Source organism: Felis catus, chromosome E3, assembly GCF_018350175.1.
Source record: "Felis catus isolate Fca126 chromosome E3, F.catus_Fca126_mat1.0, whole genome shotgun sequence".
In the NCBI taxonomy this organism is placed as follows: domain Eukaryota; kingdom Metazoa; phylum Chordata; class Mammalia; order Carnivora; family Felidae; genus Felis; species Felis catus.
Window position 1 is genome coordinate 26,326,772 of NC_058383.1, and position 25,247 is coordinate 26,352,018.

At 46.2% G+C, this 25,247-nt stretch overlaps 1 protein-coding gene across 1 annotated transcript in view; it reads left to right on the top strand.

Moving 5' to 3' along the window:
• The window catches only part of SYT17 (synaptotagmin 17), an 84,069-nt gene that overhangs the window by 24,506 nt on the left and 34,316 nt on the right, over positions 1-25,247 (top strand). The window contains exon 6 of the mRNA XM_003998799.6: positions 24,371-24,491. Within this exon, the coding sequence (XP_003998848.1) occupies positions 24,371-24,491 (121 nt within the window). The remainder of the gene's footprint in view (positions 1-24,370; positions 24,492-25,247) is intronic.

Sequence of the window (25,247 nt, forward strand, 5' to 3'; positions counted from 1 at the left end):
GTGTCATTTGTACACACACACACACACACACACACACACGAACCCAAAGAGCCGTAAACACACAATGAACACTGGCTACTAACCTGCCTCCTGAAGTGTTTCAGGGAGAAGCGTACCAATGTCTGTAACTTATTTTAAAATGCCTTCCAGGGGGGCCTGGGTGGCTCAGTTGGTTAGGCGGCCGACTTCAGCTCAGGTCATGATCTCGCAGTCCGGGAGTTCGAGCCCCGCGTCGGGCTCTGTGCTGACAGCTCAGAGCCTGGAGTCTGTTTTGGATTCTGTGTCTCCCTCTCTCTGACCCTCCCCCATTCATGCTCTGTCTCTCTCTGTCTCAAAAATAAATAAATGTTAAAAAAAAAATTTTAAAAAAATAAAAAGCCTTCCAAAAAGATCGTTAGGTACGCAATAAGGCAAGTCTAGCCTATCTCTAAATTATTAATGTAGAATTATTAATATTAATAGCTGCATTGCAGAAGTGAGGTGATGTGTATAAAGGAGGTGAATGTATAGGTCTTTCAGCTCTTCTGTATTTAACCGTCTTTATAGTAAAGTGTTGGGATGCAAAGAGAGAAGAAAGCAGAGGCACACTTAGGAGTCATTTGCTACGTACAGTCTTGTAGATAGGAGGTGATGGCCCCAACCTGCGTGTGAGGTGCAGGGGCACGAGGGGCCAGCTGGAGAGACAACTTAAAGGCACAATCTTTGGGGCACCTGGGTGGCTCAGTCAGTTGGGCGTCTGACTTGAGCTCAGGTCATGATCTCACGGTCTGTGGGTTCAAGCCCCACGTCGGGCTCTGTGCCGACAGCTTGGAGGCTGGAGCCTGCTTCAGGTTCTATGTCTCCCTCTCTATCTGCTCCTCCTCTGCTCGCACTCTGTGTCTCTCAAAAATAAACATTTACAAACATTAAAAAAATAAAGGCACGATCTTTATTGTCCAGGACCAACCCTTAGACGTTCAACTCTGGCTTCGGGGCGCTGTAGACGAGACTGTCTGACAGAGTGGGAATTTTGCCACCATGCTGGCTCTGCCCTTATTTTCGCAAGCAGTGGCGGCTCCCGGACTTCAGCCTCACTGATTCCAAGGTCCTGAGTCTTGGATGAATCGCAGTTGGGCGAACGTGCTAGGAGATTCTAAATGCGGTCTCCTGCTGAGCAGCGCTGGGTGTCTGGGGGCAGGTGGAAAGGGCCAGCTGTCCAAGCCGGGCATACGGGTCTAAAGCATGGCTCACTGGTTGGCTCTTGTGATGGTTGAAGGAGCCCGGTGGCCCACACAGACTGCCATTAGGATTATGTTTTATGGAGCCATTTGGGAAGGAGCAGACTCAGGTTAGAGTGCTCTTAAAAGTTATTGGGGCATAATTCTGAGTCGTGTAGGGGTGTAGCATCTTTTATTACAAAGCCAGATTTCCTACTGAGGAGAAGTGTTTGATTTGCGCTCAGAAGAAGAAAATGTGTTTAGTCAAAAGTGATATTTGCACACTGGGATGCTGGATATTTATGTTTCTGAAAATTGCTTTCGCCTGAGATTTACTCTGACCAAAGGAACGCCTTTGAGATCTTCGTTGCCTAGTATTCAGGGTCTCGTGGCTTAGGAAGTGAAGTCTGTGCATATCGCCTTTGCCAGATAAGATTCAGAGACCCACATTTAGCAATAAATGTATTCTGGGTACTCCTGCATCCCAGCCCCCTGGGCTGGGTGCAATACTTACATTACCCTACCCGATGGATAGTAATGGGACCTGCATTTCATAGATGAGGAGCCTGAGGCTCAGAGAGTTTGAGGAACTTACCTATGGTTGCACAGCTGGAATGGGGAATTGAACCTGAGACTAACTCTAAGCCCACACCTATGACTGCATGATATAATCTATTTAGGAGACAGCCCTGGCCGATGACTTTGTAAGCTGACCTACCCCCATGTAACTCAAGTATGCGATAAGACTGTATCTCTCATAAGTATAACTGCATTTTTATATGAATGTGTACCTTGCTTCCTTCTACCTTTGGAGTTAACCCCTTAGAAGGAATTCTACGTTTGCTTGGAGCCTGTTTAGGAAAGGCTTTAGAGACCAGGGGGCATGCTCATGGCTTTCCTCGGGAGCACCAAACTGATTGGATGTTTGAAAATGTGTGTGAATAGAACAGTCTGATTTGGTGACCAAGATAGGTGTCGTTGTGGGAACTGCCTTTCTTTAAATTGAGGAATAGAAAAAAAAAATCGCGTGACTCTGAGGTAAAGAGATTTACTTTCTTGGATGGCCCTCAAAATGTCTGTTTTCATTAGGAATCTTCGTTAAAACTGAGAGAACCAGAGCGGCTGGATGGTTCAGTTGGTTAAGCGTCCAACTCTTTTTTTTTTTTTTTTTTAAATGTGTATTTATTTTTGAGAGACAAAGCACGAGTCAGGGAGGGGCAGAGAGAGAGGGAGACAGAATCCAAAGCAGGCTCCAGGCTCTGGGCTGTCAGCATAGAGCCCGATGAGGGGCTCAAACTCATGAACCGTGAGATCATGAACTCAGGTGAAGTCGGACGCTTAACCAACTGAGCCACCCAGGTGCCCCCCACCTTTTTTTTTTTTTTTTTTTTTTTTAAGTAAGCATCCAGCTCTTGATTTTGGCTCAGGTCATGATCTCTTTGTTCATGAGATCGAGTCCCACGTAAGGCTCTGCACTGACAGTGCGGACCCTGCTTAGTACTCTGACTCTCTCTCTCTCAATCTCTCTCTCTCTCTCTCCCTGCTCCCCCTGTCCCCCTCTCAAAATGAATAAATAAACCTTAAAAGAAAAAAAAGCTTACAGAACCCATCTCAAACTAGCTTTGGGCAGAGAGGAAGGTCTGTGGTAGTGTGGGCTCCCGGCACCCCTGGGTCTAGGAGGTAGGTTGTGCGCTGAGAATCTTTCTCAGCCATAATGTTCCTCACCTGTGCCTTCCTCCATTACCTTTCTCCCAGGAAGACCTTCCCTGTGCAGAAGCAAAAGCAGCCACAAGATGCCCCAGGCTAAGCTCCCACCAGCCAGGTCATACACATGGGAGGAGACATCCTGTCTTCTAAAAGTTCCAGAAGTCCCAGGGAGGATTCTCAGGGGCCTGTCCTTCCCTGAGTCCTGCCCCTGTCCACCGGGTAGAAGAAGGCTTGTCACCACATCCACATTCCAGCCTGTCACTGCCACTCAGCAGCCTCACAGTGGGAGGGAGCGTGGTTTAGGAGAAGGAAGAGTGAATGTCTCTTCTTTAGCTGCTACCGTTCGAGTTCTTTCTTTGGTATTGTTGCCGTTTCCCTGGCTAACACACCAAAGAACCTTGGCAGTCAGGGGTTTAAGACCTGGCCCTGGTAGCAGGCAGATGTCACCTCTGGGAAGTTCCCGGAGTGGAGGGGGGCTGCCCTGGCCCTGGGAGTGTAGCCTTTGGCCTTTTGCTGTTGGGCTACCTTCACTGGAGGACCAGCTCTCAAAGATGGGTCCTGATCAGATGGCCCAATCCCACTGCCTTCTATGGGGCTCACTGGCCATGGGAAAGTCATCTGTGACCTGGCCTGGGCTTTCCTAGAAGCAGACCCCGAGACCAAGATTTGAGTGCAAGTATTTTATTTGGGGGTGCTGCTGAGAAAAACCAGAAGGGAAGTAGGGGAGTGAGACCCGTACAGGACGTGTTATCAGGCAGGTTACCACCATGGGGTGCAATTTTCCCAGGCACTCGGTGCAGGGGCGAGGGCGCCAGGGCGTTTATTCACCAGCTCCCTAAGGCAGTCATAAGTTGAGGGCTGCTTCAGGAACCCTTAATTCCCTGGGTTCCTCCAGCCTGCTTCGTGGACATGAAGAGAGAGGACTGCGGTGGCCAGCGAGACTCCTGGCTGGAAAGATACAGTGCTGGCAGCAGGGAGCTCGGCGGTCTGGGAGCTGGGGTGACACCTTCTGCGTCCCCACGCTTACTCTTGCCACCTCGAGGGCTCCGAATGCAGGATCTTCCCTGCTGTCCCTTTCTCTGCTTGCCGCTTCTCTCCATTTCTCCTTTCCTCTCGTCAGGATGGTGACAAACAGACGAGCAAGACCCCTGGCTAACCAGACGCCCCTAGAGAAGAAGGCACCAGTGTCCCCTTCCTGTAAGGGCGTGAGTCACTTTGCACATGACTTGCTTGGCAGCCATCTCTCCTGGCTTTGGGGTGGATGGGCAGGGACAGCCCTCAGCTTTCCCCACTCAGCCAGTGTCAACTTTTTTGCTTACAGAGGCCGGGAATGGGGGTGGGCTTGAGTCCTGCGAGCAGTACTCCTCTGCCTCTTGAAGATCCCAGAGGGAGGTGCTGGGACCCACTGTTGCTGGCTCCTTAGTCCCTGTGTCTTGTCCCCAGCTTTGGGCCCAGGAGGCCAAAGGAAAGGTTCCCTTCTGCATCCTGTCAATGTACGGCTAAAGGCTTGGCCAGACTTTCCATAATATCAGCTTCTCCTATTACTTATTCTTGGTATTTGGGGCACACAGAAAGAACTTGGTAGATGTTTTTTGAACTGAATAAATATTGTTGTGTAAAGAGCATTAGCTTTAGAGTTAGACTGACCTGGTCAATATCCCGGCTTTACCCTTTACCAGCTGCATGAACGTGAGTCCAACTCCTCACCTGTAAATGAGGGATAATAATGCAGTGCTTACGGCATAGGGGACTTGGAGCAGATAATAAATACAGAGAGCTGACTGTGACATAGTACTCACTGTATGACAGGCATGGTGCTAAGCGTTTCTATTGTATTAACTATTGTTATCATCCCATTTTATAGATGGGGAAAACTGAGGCATGCATTAAGTAACATGCCCAAGTCCACAGAACTGGGATTTGCACCCAGGCTGTCCAGCTCCAGAGGCTGTGCTGTTAGCCACTCTACTCCACTACATTACATCTTGATAAACCAAGATCAGGCAGGCAAAGCACCTGGCATATAATATACACTGAGTAAGTATTGACTGGGAGCTCGTGCACTGGGAAGGAGGAGGGAGGAAGCCAAAAAGAGAAAGAAGAGGTTGGGAAGCAAGTAAGATCCAGGCCATGAGGAATTGGCCATAGGGTCCAGTTTGTGTTTCAGCATATACTTTGGTCTTACCATGTGTCAGGCAGACAGAGATCAAAAGAATTTAGGACATTTTTTAAAAGGAAAAATGGTTGATGATTTGAGGTATCCAGAGTTGTGTAGCTTGGGCCAAGTTCCTGGAAACTGCCTGGAGTGATACACGGCCCCGGCCTCTCCCGACTGCATATTGTATTTTGAGATCACTCACCACCTGATACCATAACCGGCGAGGCCCTCGACAAGGCAAATGTCAGGTTTTTAATGAGCATCCCTCTTTAAGCTGCTGTCAGCCTTGACCCTCTCAGTCGGATCCTGGCCTCTGTGTGTGTTAAAAGGGTTTCCCGCCCAGGTTTTGGTGAACAGCAGTGTTTTGGCAACACTGTGCAGCCAGGGCCGGCCCGAGCAGAGCCTTAGAAGGGAACATTAACTAGAAGTTTCTTTTCATGTAGTCCTTCCTGTTTTTCTCCTCCTAGAAAAGAAGTAGAGTTTGCATTTCTGATCTCAACATGAGTTTTTGATTCCTAGTTATAATGTGAACTAGAAGGGGAACCGGTAATGCCTTGCACCAAGCCTGTTTTCTAGATGAGAAGACTGTACCACAGAGTGGTTGAGTGACTTGTCCAAGGTCACACAGCTTTCAGTGACAGCTTTCAGAGACTAGTCAGTTGCCTGACTTTTAGGTGGGACTGCTGTGCCACACTCCTTCACCCTATAAGGGAAGGGGTCTGTGGTGACTAAGAGCATAGGCCCTGGAATATACAGACCTGGGTTCAAGTCCTGGTTTTTATATCCTCTAGAAGTGTGGTCCTGGGAGAGTTATCTTATCATGTATAAGCCTCAGTTTCTTTGTCTATAAAATGGGGATGATATGGTGTGCTGGAGCTAGCTTACACTGGCTCACAGAGCTCATTTTAAATTGTCAGGAATTTCGCAAGCCGAAGGACTTCACATTGAGGTCAGCCCTTGTGTATGAAATTGACAAATACTCCAAATCAGAGCCTTTTCCCCTCCTGGAGGGTTAAATATCCACATACCACTAATCACAGTGGTACTTATTTCAGGGTGTGTTTGTGGGCCACAAGAGGGCCCCTTGAGGCTCAAAGCACAGGACACGATGTATGTATACAGTGGTGCCATATAAAGAGTACAGCCCAGCCATCCCACAGATCCTCAGGCCAGAGTCAGCCCAGCCACTCCCAGTGAGGTGACCTGGGGCAGTTACTGATTGTCCTGAAAATAATGGTGATCTCTGACTCTTCCTGAGTCTTCCCAGTGGCCAGGGATTATATTGTTTTAGGGCTTTCCATGTAAATTTGAAAATCACCCAGGAACTATCATTATCCCTACTTTTCATGAAAAAAAAAAAAAATGAGGCACAGGGGTGCCTGGCTTGCTCAGCTGGTGGAGCATGGGACTCTTGATGTCGGGGTTGTGAGTTTGAACCCCATGTTGGGGGCAGACATTACTTTAAAAAAAAATCTTAAAAATAGGTAAATAAAGAAAATAATGTTAAAAAATTAAAAAACGGAGGCACAGAAAGTCTGAAGTAACTTACCCAAGGCCATGCAGTTAGTGAATGGAGGAGTCTGCATTCGAAGTCTGGCATCTGCTCTTGGCCTCCACCCTCCCTCTTTCTCTGGAGGTCAGCTTCCTTCTATTTTCTGTGGAAAATGGCAGGAAAAGCAAATGCGACCTCAAGAGTTGCAGTGAGGGTGGCATCTGATAATGCCTGTGGCGTTCGCACGGGCCCAGCCCATTGCAAGGCTTCTGTTGATGTGCACTCACTGCTGGTAAGCCCCAAGTAAATGTTGCTGGCAATCACTACCATGGGATTGTGCTAAAGTCTTCTTAGCTAAGGAACGGTGACTCAGTTTGACCAAGGAAATTAAAGCAACATGAGCCAGCAAGTGATTTGTCAACCCCGGGAGGGGTCGAGGCGGTAAAGCTGGAGCTCTTAAGTGCCTGGCGCGTGGGTGGCCCCGGTGTCTCGTGGTAAGCTTCAGAGGCAATGCTGGGGCTCTGCTCAGAGAGGCAGAGGTTGAAGATTTTGGTGGACTGTCACCACTGACTGAGCCTGTACCAGTCGCAGGTTCTGGGGCTACAGGCAAGAGTGAGACCTGGTCCCTTCCCTCAAGACTTGTCACTCGAACAAATAGTGAGCATCTGTCAATACGTCCTATTTCCTGACACCGTCCAAAGGAAGCACTTTCCAACGTGACCCCGCCGAATCATACAAGCCTTGAGGGACAGCGATCATCCCCGCTTGACACCTGAGGAAACTGAGACTCCAGGCAATGAATGACTTTCCTCAGAAGTTCATGGAATAAATGGCGGAGCCAGGACTCGACCTTAGGTGACTCTGGAGCTCAGTACATCTTCATTTCCTGCAGCGGCCAAACAAGTCATGGCCATCAGTGACTAGGATGCAAAGTGAAAGAGTGGGACTGAGAGAAGGGCCTTCGGTTCAAGCAGCCGCAGAACTGACTCTGGCCAGCTTGAGGGAAATGATACGTAAAATGATAACGGATTCGCTTGCTAACTGCTGGGCTCTCAGTTCTTCCCATATATTAACCCACTCAATTCTTTCTTGAGCTCTACATGACAGGTGTTCCTACTGCCCCGTTGTGCAGAGACAAACACGAAGGCTGAGGAGTTGGAGAACCCGGTAAATGGTGGAGCTGGCATTCACCAGCTCTGGGAGAAAACGAGGGTAGTACAGAAAGGGCAGTGGGACAGGGCATAGAAGCAAAGGAGGAATTGAACCGCGAGGCACCTGGGAAGCTCTGGGACCTTCTTGAGCACAGCTCCACAGACTTCTCCCGTGGGGTCCAGTGCCCAAGGTCAGCCCCACCCAAACCACAGCCAGAGTGCTTCTGATACCAGAATAAGCGGCGAAAGATGCCGAGTGGACAGAAACATTTGCTGCCTATAGCCACCCCCCCCCCAAACTGAGGCTGAGAGAAAGTGCGATTTTTTTAATAACTGGGCTTTTGAGGGCAGCTGACGTAAGAGAGCAAAGTAGCTACAGGAATGCCTGTGCTTTTCTTGTTTTTTTCTAAAATTGATCCCTAGGTGTATTAGACTCTTGCCATGTGCCAGGCCCTGGACTAGGTAAGAGGGTGGGCTTTGAAGTCTGACAGACCTAAGTTCAAATCCTGACTTGACTACATATACCTTCGTCCATTCAGTAAATATTTACTGAGCTCTCAGGCAGAGCACTCATGTTATGGGGATACCCAGGCAGGGGATACTCATTGTGTGACCTTGGGAAAATTACTTGCCTTCTCTGAGCCTCAGTTGTCAGTGGGGGACAGTGGGGTAAAAGCCAAAGAGCACAGTTGTCAAGAATGTACAATCTGGGGCGCCTGGGTGGCTCAGTCGGTTAAGCGTCAGACTTCGGCTCAGGTCATGATCTTGCGGTCTGTGAGTTCAAACCCAACCCGCGTTGGGCCCTGTGCTGACAGCTCAGAGCTTGGAGCCTGCTTCAGATTCTGTGTCTCCCTCTCTCTCTACGCTCGCCTGCTCACACTCTGTCTCTCTCTCCCTCTCTCCAAAAAAAAAAAGAAAAAGAAAAAAGGCACAATCTGGAATTAGCCTCCTTAGACTCATACCCTATAAGCCGTTTTTACTCATAACACTTCTGACACTAAATGTATGGAGTGTTTTATTCACACCAACACATTCCCCGTTTGTCCAGACACCAACGGAGTATCCTACAACTTAGTTCAGTTCTGACACTCACTGCCTGGCATTTGTTCAGATCCCACAGTTTAAGGGCTCAGTCTCACCAGACCGCCCCCATCACAGATGCCAATTGCAAGTCCCAGGTGTCCCCATACTTCTCACTGACCCAGCTATAAACTAGGGGTTCTTCTGACCTCTGCCTCAGCTTCCATAATTTGCTAGGATTGCTCGCAAAACTCAGGAAGACACTTTACTATTTGTTTATTTTAAAGGATATAAACTCAGGAGCAGCTAAACAAAAGTGATGCATAAGGCAAGGTATTGGGTGGAGAGGGGCACGGAGCCTCTGTTTCCTGTCGGGGTCCACCATCCTCCCAGCACCTCGATGTGCTAACTCTAAACCCTGTTATTTAGGAAAGTTTTTTTGTTTGTTTTTTGTTTGTTTTTTTTTAGTGGAAGTTTAATAACATAAGCATGACTGATTACATCACTGGCCATTGGCGATTGAACTCAGCCTCCACCCCCGCCCCTCCCCAGAGTTCCAACCCTCTCATTGTGCTTTGGTCTCTCTAGCAACCAGCCTTCTTCCTGAAACTATGTAGGGAACCCCAGTCCTTAGTCATCTCATTAGCATACACAAGCCCTTCTTATCTCCCCAGAGATTCCAAGGGTATTAGAAGCTGTATGCCAGAAACAGGGGACAAAAATCCAAATATGTATCTCTTATTAGATCACACACTGGCTCTGCCCCCTGCTCACTGTGTGATGTCAGGCGCATGCCTTGACAATCCATTGTCTCCCTTTACTCATATGTGCAGTGGGGATATTAGTAGTCCCTCTCCCAGAGGGCTGTAGTGACAATCAAATGGGAGACTAAAGGAAAGCATTCAGAATTCTGTGCCTGGCACAAAGTTGCCAAGAAACACTGTATAATGTAAGAAGAAAAGGTGACCAGGAGTTGAATTCTGGGGAAGGCTGTACTTAAGGGCCAAGGAAAAGGAATGAGAACAGTGAAGACCAAAAAATGGAAGCTAGGAGTAAGAGGAAAACCAGGAGGGACCCCAGTGATGCCAGCAACAGAGGAATTTAAAAAAGAGCTATCCTCTACTAGAATGTCATGGGGTATATATTTTGTCCCCCGTTTTCCCAGGAGGATAGGGAATGGGGCCCAGAGAGGTTCAGCAGCATGTCCAAGGCCACACAGTCAGGACCTGCTAGAGCTGGCATTGGAAGGTAGCTCTGTGACCTGATTCCTTTGCTTAATTTATCACCGTGTTAGTTTCCTGGAGCCACCATCAAAAGTTCCACAGATTCGGTGGCTTAACACCACAGGAATTTATTCTCTCTCAGTCCTGGAGTCTGGGAGTCCAAAATTAAGGTGTTGGCAGGGGTTCCTTTCTGGAGGGGCTGAGGGAGATTCTGTCCCATGCCTTTGTCCTAACTTCTGGTGGCAGGCAGTCCTTGGCGTTCCTTGGCTTACAGATGTAGCACCTGGATCTCTTGTCTGTCATCACGTGGTGTTCTTCTCTGACCACATCTGTCTTATAAGGACACCAATTATGTTTGATTTAGGGCCCACACCACTCTCAGGAACTGCATTACAGGGACCTTGACTGTCTTGCTCACTTCTGGGTCCTTGGTGTCAGGATAGTCAGGATAATCATTGAGTGTCTCCTGTATGCTAGCCCTGTGCCCTACATGTGGTAGATAGTCTATAAGTAACTATTGACAGGATGCTCGGGCTGGATCTGAAGTTGGGTAGGTGTTGGGGAGACACAGAGAAGCAGAGGGGGACTTCCTACCCAAAAATGGGATGAGCAGATGGAAGAAGGGTCTGGGGCTGGGCCCTCTTGGCTCAAAAGCTCTCCCTTAGCTGGTAGAACTTCTCCCGTCCACTTGCCCCTTAGTGCCCTGGCCTTTCCTGGGTGCTGCTCCTTCTACTTGAGGGAGACTCTCCCTTAACATAATTGTGTCCACTGTTAGTCCTTTGTTATGGATACTGGGTAGCTGGAGACAAGGCTTCGTGCTGTCACTTCAGGTTTGGGTTGATAGTGCCGCATGTTGTGGAGTGATCTCTGTTAGACCAGCCATCTTTGCTGTAAGATGTTCTCTGGGAGTTCAATTTATGATAGAGTCAAGATCTCACTCTTTTTGAGATGCTTGAGTAGGTCTGAAGTATGTGGACTGAGTTTAGATGGCCATTGAGTGCTGTACAGAAACTCTCCATATCCAAAGATTGAGCTTCTCTCCTATCTTCCCTGGAAAGTTTAGCTTCATTTGCAGGATATAAACAAACGTTTCTGTCCGTCAGCATTTATCAAGAGTCTGTTCTGTACCTGGAGGGATGGACAGAGTAATATAAAATTACGAAGTCATTGTCTCATGGGGCAGAAAGACAGGAGAAAAAAAGATGGTCACTACCTCAAAAATGAAAACAGAGCCTTACCTCACACCATATACCAAAATCAAGTCCAGATAGTCCAAGGATTTATGTTTGAAAGGCCAAACTTTTAGAAGGCAAAACAAGCAAACAAACGAAAGAAAAAAGAAAAAGAGAATATCTTTACAACCTTAGCATAACAAAGCATATCTAAAAAAGTCATAAAGTGCAAACCATAGAAGAAAAAGATGGGTGTATTCTACCATATTAAAATTATGCACTCTGCTCATCAGAAAATACAGTAAAAAAAATTTTTTTTAACGAAAGCCACAAACTGGGAAGATACGTTTGTTATACACGTATATTCGTTTACTGGGGCTGTTGTAACAAAGTACTAAAAACCGAGTGGCTTAAACAACAGAAATTTACTGTTTTGGGGGCCAGTAGCATAATATCCAGGTGTCTGCAGGGTCATGCTCCCTCTGAAGGTTTTAGGAAGGATCTTTTCTAAGCATTATAACTTAGTTCCACATGGTACCGTCTCTAATATGCATATCTGTGTCCAGATTTGTCCTTTTTATAAAAACAATGGTCATATTGGATTAGAGGTCCACCCTACTCCCATATGACTTCATCTTAACTAATTACATCTGTAAGGACCCTATTCCTAAATAAGGTCACATTCTGAGATCCTAGGGGTTGGGACTTAAACATGAATTTGAGTGGGTGGGGGAGAGACACAATTCAATCCATAACAACACATAACAGGTGGGTAGTTGAGTATCCATAATATTTAAAGGCCTTTTGTAAATTAATAAGAGAAAGACAAATACCCAATAGAAAATAGGCACAAAGAAATAAGCAGAGTCTTTTAAAAGTATAAACAGCCAATGAACGTGAAAGCAGCCAGGGAAATACAAAGTAAATCCAAAATAAGATACCCAGTGGACAGGAATACTTAGAATGGCTGACAGGAACAGGTAGACACATTCCGGTGGGAAAAGTATGTTGTCAGGCAGCCATGGGCATATAGCAGGGCATTGAACTCACCCAGAAAGACTGTCAACATTTTCATGCAAAAGAGGAAATGCAGTTAAATCAATATATGATTTGATATTCAATCAAAGAAATACAAACAAAAAAATACTTCAGCAGCCCCACAGATCCCATACCCATGTGTTAAAATGTTAATGTTCGGTGCTGGTGACTTTGTGGGGAGATTTCTATCCTGCTGGTTGCCATGAAGTTATTTTAGCCCTTTGGGCTGGTCTGGCAGTTGATATTGAGCAGCATAAAAATATTTGGATGTTTTTTATATATCTTGATATATTCTTTGACCCAGTAACACCACTGATGGGTTTTATTGGAAGGATGTAATCTGAAAGAAGAAAAATACCAAAGTGCTCAATTTTAGGTCATTAAAAATAACCTAAGTGCGTAGCAGGGTGCCTGTGTGGCTCAGTGAGTTGAGTATCTGACTCTTGATTTTGGCTCTGCTCATGATCCCAGGGTCGTGGGATGGAACCCCACAATGGGCTCCATGCTGAGTGTAGAGCCTACTTGAGATTCTCTCTCTCTCCTCCCCCTCTGCCCCTCTCCTCTGCTTGTGCTCTCTCAAATTAAAAAAAAAAAAAAATTGGGGCGCCTGGGTGGCTCAGTCCGTTAAGCATCCAACTTTAGCTCAGGTCATGATCTCGCAGTCTGTGAGTTTGGGTGCCAGGTTGGGCCCTGTGCTGACAGCTCGGAGCCTGGAGCCTGCTTCGGATTCTGTCTCCCTCTCTCTCTGCCCCTCTTCCACTCATGCTCTGTCTCTCTCACTCTCAAAAATGAATAAATGTTAAAAAAAATTAAAAAAAAAATAACCTAAGTACCTAGCGATAGGAAAATGGTTAAAATAAGTTACAGTATTTCAGCCTAATGGAATATTCTGCATAGACATTAAAAATTAAACTTAAGGGTCTCAGTCAGGTTAGCATCTGCCTTCAGCTCAGCTCATGGTCTCAGGGTTCATGAGTTCGAGCCCCACATCGGGTGAGCTCGAGCCCCGCTTCAGAATTCTCTCTCTCTCCCTCTCTCTCAAAAATAAATGAAAAATAAGTAAGTAAATAAATAATAATAAATAACTAATTAAAAATGAAGCTTTGTGGGTGCCTGGCTGGCTTGGTCAGTAGAACATGTGACTCTTGATCTTGGGGTCATGAGTTCAAGCCACACACTTGGGATGGGGGGGGGCAGCAGTGGAGAAAAGGAAAGATTTGATGAAACGTGTAAAGTGCTGGGATTATCGTTGGATTTCGCTTTTTAAAAAATCCATTCCTATTTTAATTGTTTACACAGTAAATTAAGAGACAAAGGGTTTCTCCCAACACATGAGAACAAAGTCAGGGAAACACAGAGCAGGCTTCTTCGGGCCTCGTTAAAAGTTGTGTGCATACCTCTGAAACCCTCTGCTCGGTGAGCAAGGGCCAGAGCCAGAGCACCATTTAGAAGCACTTAAAAGGACGAGTCTCAGGAGGAGAGCCAGGCTGTTGTTTTCCCCAGAAAGTGTCTTTTGTCCCAAATGGTTTTCTTTGATTTCCTTTTTATTGATTAGAATTTAGCTGTTTTCAAAGGCTGCAGGGAGAGCGAATTTTTGTCTGGGTAGAGAACGGAGCAGCATTTGTACAAGCCGGCTGCTGGGGGGTTGCGGAGAGGATGGCTTCTGGATTCTTTTGAGTAATTTACAGATGGTCTATTTCCATCCTCCCAAGCCCACCCCACGTGGCTCAACCAAATTCAGCTCATCGGACTCTTAAAAAAGGAAACCAGGCCTGTTTATTTGTGACATTGCGTTAAAATGAGAAAAGGTAGAAATGGCACCTGTCCCCTGGCTTTTGTCTGCCAACTCCGCTTCACTTCTCTTGAGGTCGGGGGGCAGGCAACAGACACGGGGCCCCCTCTCTGGACCGTGATGTAATGGTAGCAGGCCTCCACGTCAGGGCTGCATAGCTCGTTCTCATGGTCTTCTGGATTGAAGTTCCACCGTGTGTTGTGAATGTAGTTGTGGATAATGGATGGATAATGTCCTTGCCTCCATGGAGAACCAGAAAATATCAGATAAGGACAAAGTGCCTTTATCAGAAATAAAGTAGGTGCTGAAAACAAGCAATTGAGAGGGAGGGAGGCTCGGGGACTATTTTCAGCTGGGTGGTCTTGGAAAGCGTGGTTGAGGTGGTGATGTTTGAGTTGATGTTCCCAAGCTGAGGCAATAGCAGGTGCAAAGACCCTGCGGCAGGAATGGTCTTGTTTTCAAGGAATAGAAAGAAGGCAGATGGGCTGGCGGGTGAGGTCTGAGGTGTAGGCTGGGGTCAAATTATTTAGATCCTGGCAGAGCATTGGTTCCCAGTTGGGGGGTTTTGCACTCAGAGGATGTTTGGTGATGTAGAGAGACATTTGGGGTTGTCACACTTGGGGGTGGTATGCTACTGGCATGGAGTACATGGAGACCAGGGATGCTGTTAAACATCCTACAGTGCACAGGACTGCCCCCACAAGACAGAATGATCTAGCCCCAGATAGTACCAAGGTTGACAAATCTTGTTGTAGATGAGGCGAAGGACTTGTTATTGTTGTTGTTTTAAAGTTTATTTATTTAAGTAATCTCTCTACCCAAGGTGGGGTTCAAACCCATGACCCATGTGATCAAGAGCCACATGCTCTTCAGACTGAGCCAGCCAGGCACCCCTAGATTAGGCTAAGGACTTTGGATTTCATTCTAAGAGCGGTGGATGGAGGGTGTTAATTAGGGAAGCAAGAGAATGGCCCGGTTCTGTTTTCTCTTCTAAACCAGAGTGTTGGACCAAATTATCCAGCTCTGACATGCCAACCTTATCTGACTAAATTTGGGTGGGAGAAGGGAGACTTCATAGCGTTGGAGAATAAGCAATCTCCCAGAATAAGCAATCCGTTCTTCCTGGGGAGGCTGAGCCCACTTCCTGGGTTTTGTGTCGGGTGCTTGGGCTTCTGCTTACAGCAAAGAAGAAAGGCTCAAAGAGGAAGCAGAAGGATAGGAATTGTACTTGATATGTGGCTTCCAGCTGGTACTTTGGCCTCCTTCAATCTGGAGAAGAAGACCCAAGACAAGCTTAGCTGAGGTAGTGAATAGACTCTCGTCATATCTATTGGAGAAAAATTCAGTCTTTGGTTGGTACTAACATTTGTCCAGGCTAGACTCATGGATACGAAGAGAATATTAGTTAATATTTCAGTACTGTGGATATTTTGGGCCAGATTATTCTTTGTTGGGGGGTTGGGGTGGAGGTATCCTGCACTTTTTAGGATTTTTAACAGCATCCCTGGCCTCAACCCCCCACACGTCAGTAGCAGCCCCCTCCCAATTTGTGACAACAAAAAATCTCTCCAGACATTGCCAAATGTCCCTAGAGGTGTGAGGGAGGGAAAAATTGCCCCAGGTTGATGTAAGTGTCAGGGGCCAATACTTCATGGGTGTCCACAAAGATCACCATAAATTCCATGATTCTTCCGGGGAGGGTGGGGCAGGTTGGGGAGTTATTGAGCTAGATGGTCCTGCTTTTTCTGTTCTGTAATCTAAGTTCCTTACCATCTGGCCGCCGGTCAGCTTTCAAATTTAGCATCGGATATTTCTAGGGAGGAGGGACAAGGAAGATGCTGTCTTCAGGACTCCTCCAGGGACGTTTTTGCCTTCAGATTGTTTAGAGCCGTAGTTTTTGATGTCTGAGTGGATGTTATTGTTCAGATGTGTCACACATTCTGGAACAAAGGCCCTGAGTTTAGTGAGAACCCTCCACTTTCTTGGGGGCTGGGCTGAGATACAACCTTGAGATCCCAAGCCCTGAAAGTTATGGGACCTGTCATCATAAGTCACTCAAGAGAACAGCAATGGTTGACTTTCTCCACAGTGATTACTTCAGAATTATTTCTGAATATCAAATATTAAATTCTTGCCCCAAAATGTATTTCTCTCTCTTTTTAAAATTTTTATATGTTTTTTTTATTTATTTTTGAGAGGAAGACAGAGTGTGAGCAGGGGAGATCAGAGAGAGAGGGAGACACAGAATCCGAAGCAGGCTCCAGGCTCCGAGCTGTCAGCACAGAGCCCGACACGGGACTCGAACCCACAGACCGTGAGATCATGACCTCAGGCGACATCAGACGCTTACCCGACTGAGCCACCCAGGCGCCCCTCTCTTTTTTTTTACTTGAAGTGCAGGTTGAGGGTATCCACGACACATACCTGTTCCGCCTGAGGGTGAAGCCAGCATCATCTTCCCCATTTAAAAAGCAAAGGAAAATATAAAAACCAAGAGTACAGGGGCGCCTGGGTGGCGCAGTCGGTTAAGCGTCCGACTTCAGCCAGGTCACGATCTCGCGGTCCGGGAGTTCGAGCCCCGCGTCAGGCTCTGGGCTGATGGCTCAGAGCTTGGAGCCTGTTTCTGATTCTGTGTCTCCCTCTCTCTCTGCCCCTCCCCCGTTCATGCTCTGTCTCTCTCTGTCCCAAAAAAAAAAAATTTAAAAAAAAAAAAAAATTAAAAAAAAAAAAACCAAGAGTACAAATAAGTGGGGGTGATGTTATTTGTGAAGAGAATCCTCATTAATTTATTTAGAAATCCAAATTAGTAACCATCTTTGCCTGCTTTACTGTTAATAGCAAGTTACTTGGGACTTTATCTTTTGAAATCAAGAACTTCAGGACCAGAACAGCAAAGGGTAGTGGGACTGCAGTGCACGGTTCTGTTACTCGGGTCCATCTGCATGGAGTGTCCTTCCCTGAAATATTTCCTGGGCAAAATCCTACCTATCTTTTTTGTCCTAGTTTTATTGAGATATAGGTGACATATAACAATATGTAAGTTGAAGGTGTACAATGTCATGATTTGATACACATATATTTTGAAGTGATTACCATGATACAGTTAGTTAATACATCCTACTTACCTTTTTAAGTTTATTTATTTTGAGACAGAGAGAGAGAGCATGAGCAGGGGAGGGCAGAGAGAGAGAGAATCCCAGGCAGGCTCCCTGCTCAGTGCAGAGCCCAGCTCGGGGCTTGATCTTGTAAACTGTGAGAACATGACCTGAGCCAAAATCAGGAGTCCAACACTTAACCTACTGAGCCACCTGGGTGCCCCTCTTTTTTTTTTTTTAAGTAATCTCCACACCCAATGGCAGGCTTGAAACTCACAGTCCCAAGATCAAGAGTCTTGTGCTCCACCGACTGGGCCAGCCAGGCGCCCCCATCCTACTTATCTTGAAAGACTTAACTCGTGGGGCGCCTGGGTGGCTTGGTCGGTTAAGCGTCCGACTTCGGCTCAGGTCATGATCTCACGGTCCGTGAATTCGAGCCCCGCGTCGGGCGGGCTCTGTGCTGACAGCTCAGAACCTGGAGCCCGTTTCAGATTCTGTGTCTCCCTCTCTCTCTGCCCCTCCCCTGTTCATGCTCTGTCTCTCTCTGTCTCAAAAATAAATAAATGTTAAAAAAAAAAATTTTTTTTTAAAGAAAGACTTAACTCAAGGGGCACACCTGGGTGGCTCAGTCGGTCAAGCATCCGACTCTGGCTCAGGTCGTGATCTCACGGTTCGTGGGTTCGAGCCCCATGTCAGGCTCTGTGCCTGTGCCAACAGCCCAGAGCCTAGAGCCTGCTTCAGATTCTGTGTCTCCCTCTCTCTCTGCCCCTCCCCCACTCATGCTCTGTCTCTCTCTCTCTCTCTCTCTCTCTCTCTCTCAAAAATAAATAATAAAACATTAAAAAAATACTTAACTTGAATGCCTCCTCTGGGAAGCCTTCCCTGACCATGCCCCTCCCAAGAATGGGTTGTACTTTACTATGTCTTGCACTAGATCAGGTTTATGTGGCTCATTAACACTTAGGACCCATGATTTGTTTTCATTGAGGTAAAATTTACATAATGTCAAGATAAACTTTTTGTTTTCAAGATAATTTATTTATTTAGAGACAGCAGAGGGAGAGGGGGAATCCCAAGCAGGCTTCACTCAGCACAGAGCCCGATGCAGGGCTTGATCCTGTGACCACGAGATCACAACCTGAGCCGAAATCAAGAGATGGTCGCTTAACGAACTAAGCCACCCAGATGCCGCTCAATCTAACAATTTTAAAGTGTATACAGCTCAGTGGCATTTAGTACGTTCTCGGTGTTGTGTAACCATCACCTCTCTCTAGTTCCAGAATATTTTCATCATTCCAGAGGAGACCCATGCCCACTGAGGAGTCACTCCCCATATCTGTCCCACTAGCCCCCAGCCTGTCTCCTACAGATCCTAGCAACCACCAATTTGCTCTCTGTCAGTCTAGATTTACCTGTTCTGGATGTCTCAGAAATGGAATCATACCATAAGTGATTTTGTATCTGGCTTCTTTCAGCTACCATAATGTTTCCAGGGTTCAGCTACAAAATATTGTAGCATGTATCGCTACTTCATTCCCTTTTATAACTTTCTGTCCTATGGTTATGCTACATTTTGTTCATCCATTCATCCATTGGTGGACATTTGGCCCACTTCCACCTTTTGGCTATTGTGAATCGTGCACAACCATGAACATTCACGTACAAGTTTTTCTGTTCTCTTGGGAGAATGGAAATACCAAGAAGAATTGCTGGGTCGTGTGGTAACTCTAGGTTTATCCTTTTGAGGAAGAGCCAGGCAAGTAGCACAGTGGCGACACCATTTTATATTCCCACCAGCAGCACCCAGGCTTCCAATTTCTCCACATCTGCATCAACACTTGTTATTTTCTGGTTGTTGTTGTTGTTTTTCTAGCCAACCCAGTGAGTGTGAGGCCACTGGAATTTTGATTTGTTTTTGTATCTTTCCTGCTCCCCACCCATAAGCCGAATTGTTGGTGGCATTGTACTTTCGTTACCAGCCACATTTTATAAGAGTTAATGAGCGGGCTGAGCTTGCCTCCTGTCCTTATTTATAATGTGATCTTGAGCACGTCACTCGGCTTCACTGAGCCCAGATTCTTTCCTCGAACATGGGAACCTCCAGAGCTGTTGAGGGGCAGAAATGAGCCAGAGTCAGTGCCTGCCCCAGGGTGATTTCGCAATACAGGTTTGCCATAATTATCACGATCATGATGTCCCGGTGCCTAGGACTGAGTAACTGTAGAATAAGTGTTAATTAAATAAATCAGTGAACCCTTGGATATCGCTCAACTAGCCCTCTTTTTTATTTCTGCCAACTGTCCCCTGAATTTGAGACAACTGTCTTGCAAATTGATCACTCCCAAGGTGAGGCAGAGAGAAGGAGTAGTGGATCAATGGGACCACTTCCCTTGGAAAAATACAGCGTGAAAACCTTGATAGTTGTGTGTTGGAGGGGAGGGTGGGGGAGAGCTGGAGAGAGCAGCTGCTCATAACCTTCGAGGAGAAAGAGGAATAAAAGAGCTTTTTTTTTTTTTTTTTTTTTTTTGACATGAAAAACAATTTTCTTAGAAAGCGGAAGATAGAGGATGACACTAGCAGCTGCCTTGTTGAAGGTTGGTCAATGGCCCCCCCGAGAGGAAAAGAGCAACTCTCTTCTCTCTGGAAAGGGCTTGAGGGCCCCTTAGGCGCTGAGAGCCCTGTAGCTGACCTTGCTCCTTTTTCCATTTCCTGTAAGGACCTCTGGGGTGGACGTACTCCCACAGGTCAGCCTCTGGGCAGCTTTCTTTAGCTGCCATGGATCTTTCTAGAATCCACCTCTTAGCTCACTCCAGCCACTCTAGCCTTCATTCTCTTCCTGAATCTCTCCCTCTTCCCACCCCTCTGCCTGGTGTGTCCCCCTCTCCACCTCACTTCCATTAGGCCTTCCTCAAACCTCACCTCACAGAGGCCTTGCCTGAGCGCCCTGGCTGACGTGACGGCCCCCACATGTGCCCCACCAGTCACCATTCTCTTACCCTGCCTAGGATTTCGTGCTTGCTTTTTAAATGTTTGTGTTATGTTTTTAAATGAAATATTTCTAACTTAAAAGAATAAAACAAATACCCAGGTAACCATGTCCGAGATCTGACAAATGCTAATAATATTCTTCCCTGTTTGGTTATTTCATATCTCCCCTTTTAATCAACTTTATTAAGGTATAATTTACATACGATAAATACATACATTTTAAATACGTAGCTTGTTGATTTTTGGCAAATGCATGCATGTAACTGCCACTATAATCAAGATACAGAGTATTTCCCGCGCCCCAGAAACGTCCCTCATCTCCCTACCCTGCTGGATTTTTCTTTTTTTTTTTTAATTAAAAATTTTTTTCTTTAATTTTTTAATGTTTATTTTTGAGAGAGAGAGTCAGAGAGAGTGAGTGGGGAGGAGCACAGAGAGAGGGAGACACAGAATCCGAAGCAGGCTCCAGGCTCTGAGCTGTCAGCACAGAGCCCAATGCGGGGCTTGAACCCACGAATCATGAGATCATGACCTGAGCCAAAGTCGGATGCTTAACTGACTGAGCCACGCAGGCACCCCTCATATTCAGCATTATCTGAAATCACCTCATTTGTGACTTTTTTTTCCTTTTAAGTTTATTTATTTATTTTGAGAGAGTGTGCGAGTGGGGAAGGGGCAGAGAGGGGGAGAGAATCCCGAGCAGGCTCTGCAATGACAGCATGGGGCTCAAACTCATGATCATGACCTGAGCCAAAAGCAAGAGTCAGATGCTTAACCAACCGAGGTGCCCCCATTTGTGTCTTTTTTAGTCTGTTTACTCTCTCTCTGTCCACATCTTTTTTTTTTTAATTTTTTTTTAACGTTTATTTATTTTTGAGACAGAGAGAGACAGAGCATGAATGGGGGAGGGTCAGAGAGAGGGAGACACAGAATCTGAAACAGGCTCCAGGCTCTGAGCTGTCAGCACAGAGCCCGACGCGGGGCTGGGCTCGAACTCACGGACCGCGAGATCATGACCTGAGCCGAAGTTGGCCGCTTAACCGACTGAGCCACCCAGGCACCCTATTTTTTTTTTTAATTTTTAAAAAAAATTTTTTTTAACGTTTATTTATTTTTGAGACAGAGAGAGACAGAGCATGAATGGGGGAGGGTCAGAGACCTTGTGTGCACATCTTGACACACAGTGAGGTACATTGATGGGGTAATTCCTGGAAATGGAACTATGGAGTCGATGGATATTTCCTTCTTTCGCTATCCTAAAAGAGACATCTGTCCCCCTTTCTCTCTTCTAACCCGTGTCTCAGTCTGAGCACTGTTGCCATTTCGGGCTGGACCATTCTTTGTTTTGGGGGGTGGAGAGGGCGGTCTTGTACACTGCAGGATGTTGAGCAGCATCCCTGACCTCTACCCACTAGCTTCCCTAGCGTCCCCCACCTCAGTTGTGACAACCCAAAATGTCTTTAGACGGTGGAAAATGTCCCCGGGGGGGTTAGGGGCGGCCACATTGTCCCCATATGAAAACCACTGGTCTATCTCTGTAGGCTGATTTCCTGCCATACAGTTTTGTCCCTTGGTTGGGCCTATCTTTAAATGAATTACCCTCGATGACATTAGATGTGTTGAATTTATTTTTCACCAGCTCAGTGGACTGAAGTACACGTTATGATCCCTACCTGGAGAGCTGTATCATGAGTTGAGCAGCTGGTTAGTTGTAGAACCAGGGAAGTCTTTGCTCTAAGTCTACAAGGATATGAATGCTTCTCCCTGGTGAATTCTCTGCATTTCTTGCCTCAGGATAAATATGTCTGCAGAGTCAGGCTCTGAGGATACTGCGTCTTCCAGGCCTTAAAGAACAAGGGGGAAACCCCTTACAGCTGTGTATAGGGGCTGTCTGAACTTCCCTGATGAATCAGCACACTGAGTTGGCCATTCTTGTCTTTAAAAACCTGCAAGCTTGCCTGTAAAGCAGTGAAGGATAGATGGGGACATAGTGAAATGAAGCAGGCAGGTCCCATCCAGGGGTGCGGAGGGTGGGCTGCACTGTGGCCAGATGTTACGAGGTGGGGATGTGGAGCCCAGCCTTGCCGGACCTTCATTGTTCAAGAAAGGCAAGAAATCCAGAACTTTTTTTGAAAGTGTGATGTCTTGATTCTTGATTTTTATAATAATTAGCAACTTACTATGTTTCAACTTGATGTGGGCCAAATGAAATGCATCTATCTACAGGCTGACAGTTTGTAACCTCTGAGGTAATGTGTGAGGTTACTTCTTGTTTGGGGACTAACTCACTCAGCCCAGAAATCTTTTGGCTTGACTGTGGATGCAGTCAGCGCATGTTTATTGAGTATCTACCATGTGCCAAACTATGTTCCAGAGCTGCCGCTTGACGTAAATTTGCTGGAATGACTGATAACCGAAAGGGATAGAGATTATGGGTGGGCAGATGGATGGACAGAGTGATAAAAGAAGGATAGATGGATGATGGATGGCTGAAAGATGGATGGCTGATGTGTAGAGGAAGGATGGATGGATGAATAAATAGATGGAGGATGGCTAGCTCATGGGTGGTTACATGGATGGATAAATAGATCAATCTGATCTTTTAGAGATATATACTAAAATATTATAGATAAGATAATATGTTTGGGAATTACTTCAGAATGATATGGGGAGTTGAATGAGAGTATATGTAAATCAAGATAATTATTGAATCTGAGTGATGGTGGACATGAGGAGTTTCCTTATACTTTTTTGCTTTCTTTTGAATATGATTGGAAATTTCCCATACTAAAAATATTTGTTTTAATGTTCTTGTCATTTAGAGATACACTCTGAAGGATATACAGGTAAAATGACATCATGTCTGGGACATGGTTTAAAATATTCAGCTAAAATTTTTTGCAAGTCGGTGTATAGATGTGCTATGCTCTGAATGCTTGTGTCCTCCCAAAATTTATATGCTGGAATCCTAACGTCCAATGTGCTGCTGTTGCAAGAGAGGGCCCTTGGGAGGTAATTAGGTTATGAAGGTGGAGCCCCCTTGAATGGGATTAGGGGCCCACATTGCTCCCCAGTCCCTTCTACCATGTGACGGCACAACAAGAAACCTGTGACCCAGAAGATGGCCCTCACCCAACCATGCCGGCACCCTGATCTTGAACTCCCAGCTTTCAGGACTGTGAGAAGTTTTTGTGGTTTATAAGCCACCCAATCTATGGTATTTTGTTGTATGAACAAAGACAAGTACAGACTAAGACACGATGAAACATCCTTTAGCAAAATGTTGATCGTTGTTACCACTGGGTGGTGGGTATATAGAGATTCATTACACGGGCCTATGTAAATCTGTATATGGTTGCAAGTTTTTACAATAACTTTTTTTTTTTTTTAATGGGACAGAGAAGTGGGGCCTCCTGTTTTCCAGGTACTTTTGGAAGTGTGGAATCAGGCTCTGGGTGAATTTCTCACAAGCATGGTAGTGTTGACATCAAAGGAATGGGTATTTAAAAAAAATGTTTTTTTTAACATTTATTTATTTTTGAGACAGAGAGAGACAGAGCATGAATGAGGGAGGGTCAGAGAGAGAGGGAGACACAGAATCTGAAACAGGCTCCAGGCTCTGAGCTGTCAGCACAGAGCCCGACGCAGGGCTTGAACTCACGGACTGCGAGATCATGACCTGAGCTGAAGTCGGTCGCCCAACCGACTGAGCCACCCAGGTGCCCTGGAATGGGTATTTTTTAACAAGGGATGTCACTGGCTGAGTGTTGCCATAGTGAGGCTAGAAGCCAGGGCTCTGTTGTGGACCCCAGGTTGAGAACAGATTTCTTGCCCACATAGGTGCTCCCACTTCTGTTGGGAGGCAGAAAAGCACAGTGGTCGGAGTGTCTGGAATCAGCCTTCCTGGGTCCAAACACCAGTGCTGCCATTTTCTAGCTGTGTGGCCTTGAACGTGGGATTTCACTATCCTGTTCCTCAGTTTCCTCATCTATTAAATGAGAGTTAATAGTAACATGTTACAGACTCATTGTGGAGATTGAACTACTTATTCCACAGAAAATGCTTAGCACGGTACTTGATATGTAGCATGTATTTATTATCATTATCAGTGCTTTGTTGTTACTACTGCTAAGTATTTTAAGAACAGAAAGAACTTTCTGAGATAGGTGGGATGATTGAGGGCAGAGGCTAAGAGAAGCCCAAGAAAGAGGCACCCACTGTCAAACGATCCACCCACAGAAGCCCATTCATAAGCTGCTGGAATCACTTTCCTGCAAGCTAGGTACAAAAAGGAATACAAGAAAAAAGCAACTTCCCAACCATTTCTTTTCTCTGCAGAATGAGGTAGAGCTGGGGGAGCTGCTTCTGTCCTTGAATTATCTCCCAAGTGCTGGGAGACTGAACGTTGACGTCATTCGAGCCAAGCAACTTCTTCAGACAGATGTGAGCCAAGGTTCAGGTACAGTGTGACCCTTCCTTCCCCCTTTCCTTAACATAGCACCTTTGTTTGTTTGACATGGGGACTTGATTTTTTTTTTTCCTGCATTCCTGAGACTATTAAGAAGACCCTGTGAGGGTAAACAAATAGCTTTTAGAACTAGGATGTTAGACCAAGAGGAAAAATAAAGAATCAGATGTCTCTTAGGATGAGGCAGGTAAATGATGCCATCTCAGTAACCCATTTGAACTGGGAATTTGACTGAGACCACGTGTGATAACTATTGACCTCTGCATGCTCTTTGTATACACGCAGCCCCAAGGAAGTTACTTGCCTATCCAGATGCTATGCCTGCAGTGCAGATGCTATGCTCCAGGTGGCGGTAGTGTGCACTGACCACACCTTCTGGTCTCTGGGCGTGTGGGGTACACCCTGAGGTTTTTTTTCCCTAGCTCATTTCAAGTAGACCGTGAATCTTTTTAAATCTGAACTCTGAAAAGACTGTTGTATTTAAAGTGTCTGACTGGGGTGCCTGGGTGGCGCAGTCGGTTAAGCGTCCGACTTCAGCCAGGTCACGATCTCGTGGTCCATGAGTTCGAGCCCCGCGTCGGGCTCTGGGCTGATGGCTCAGAGCCTGGAGCCTGTTTCCGATTCTGTGTCTCCCTCTCTCTCTGCCCCTCCCCCGTTCATGCTCTGTCTCTCTCTGTCCCAAAAAAAATAAACGTTGAAAAAAAAAAATAAAAAAAAATAATAAATAAAAATAAAGTGTCTGACTGT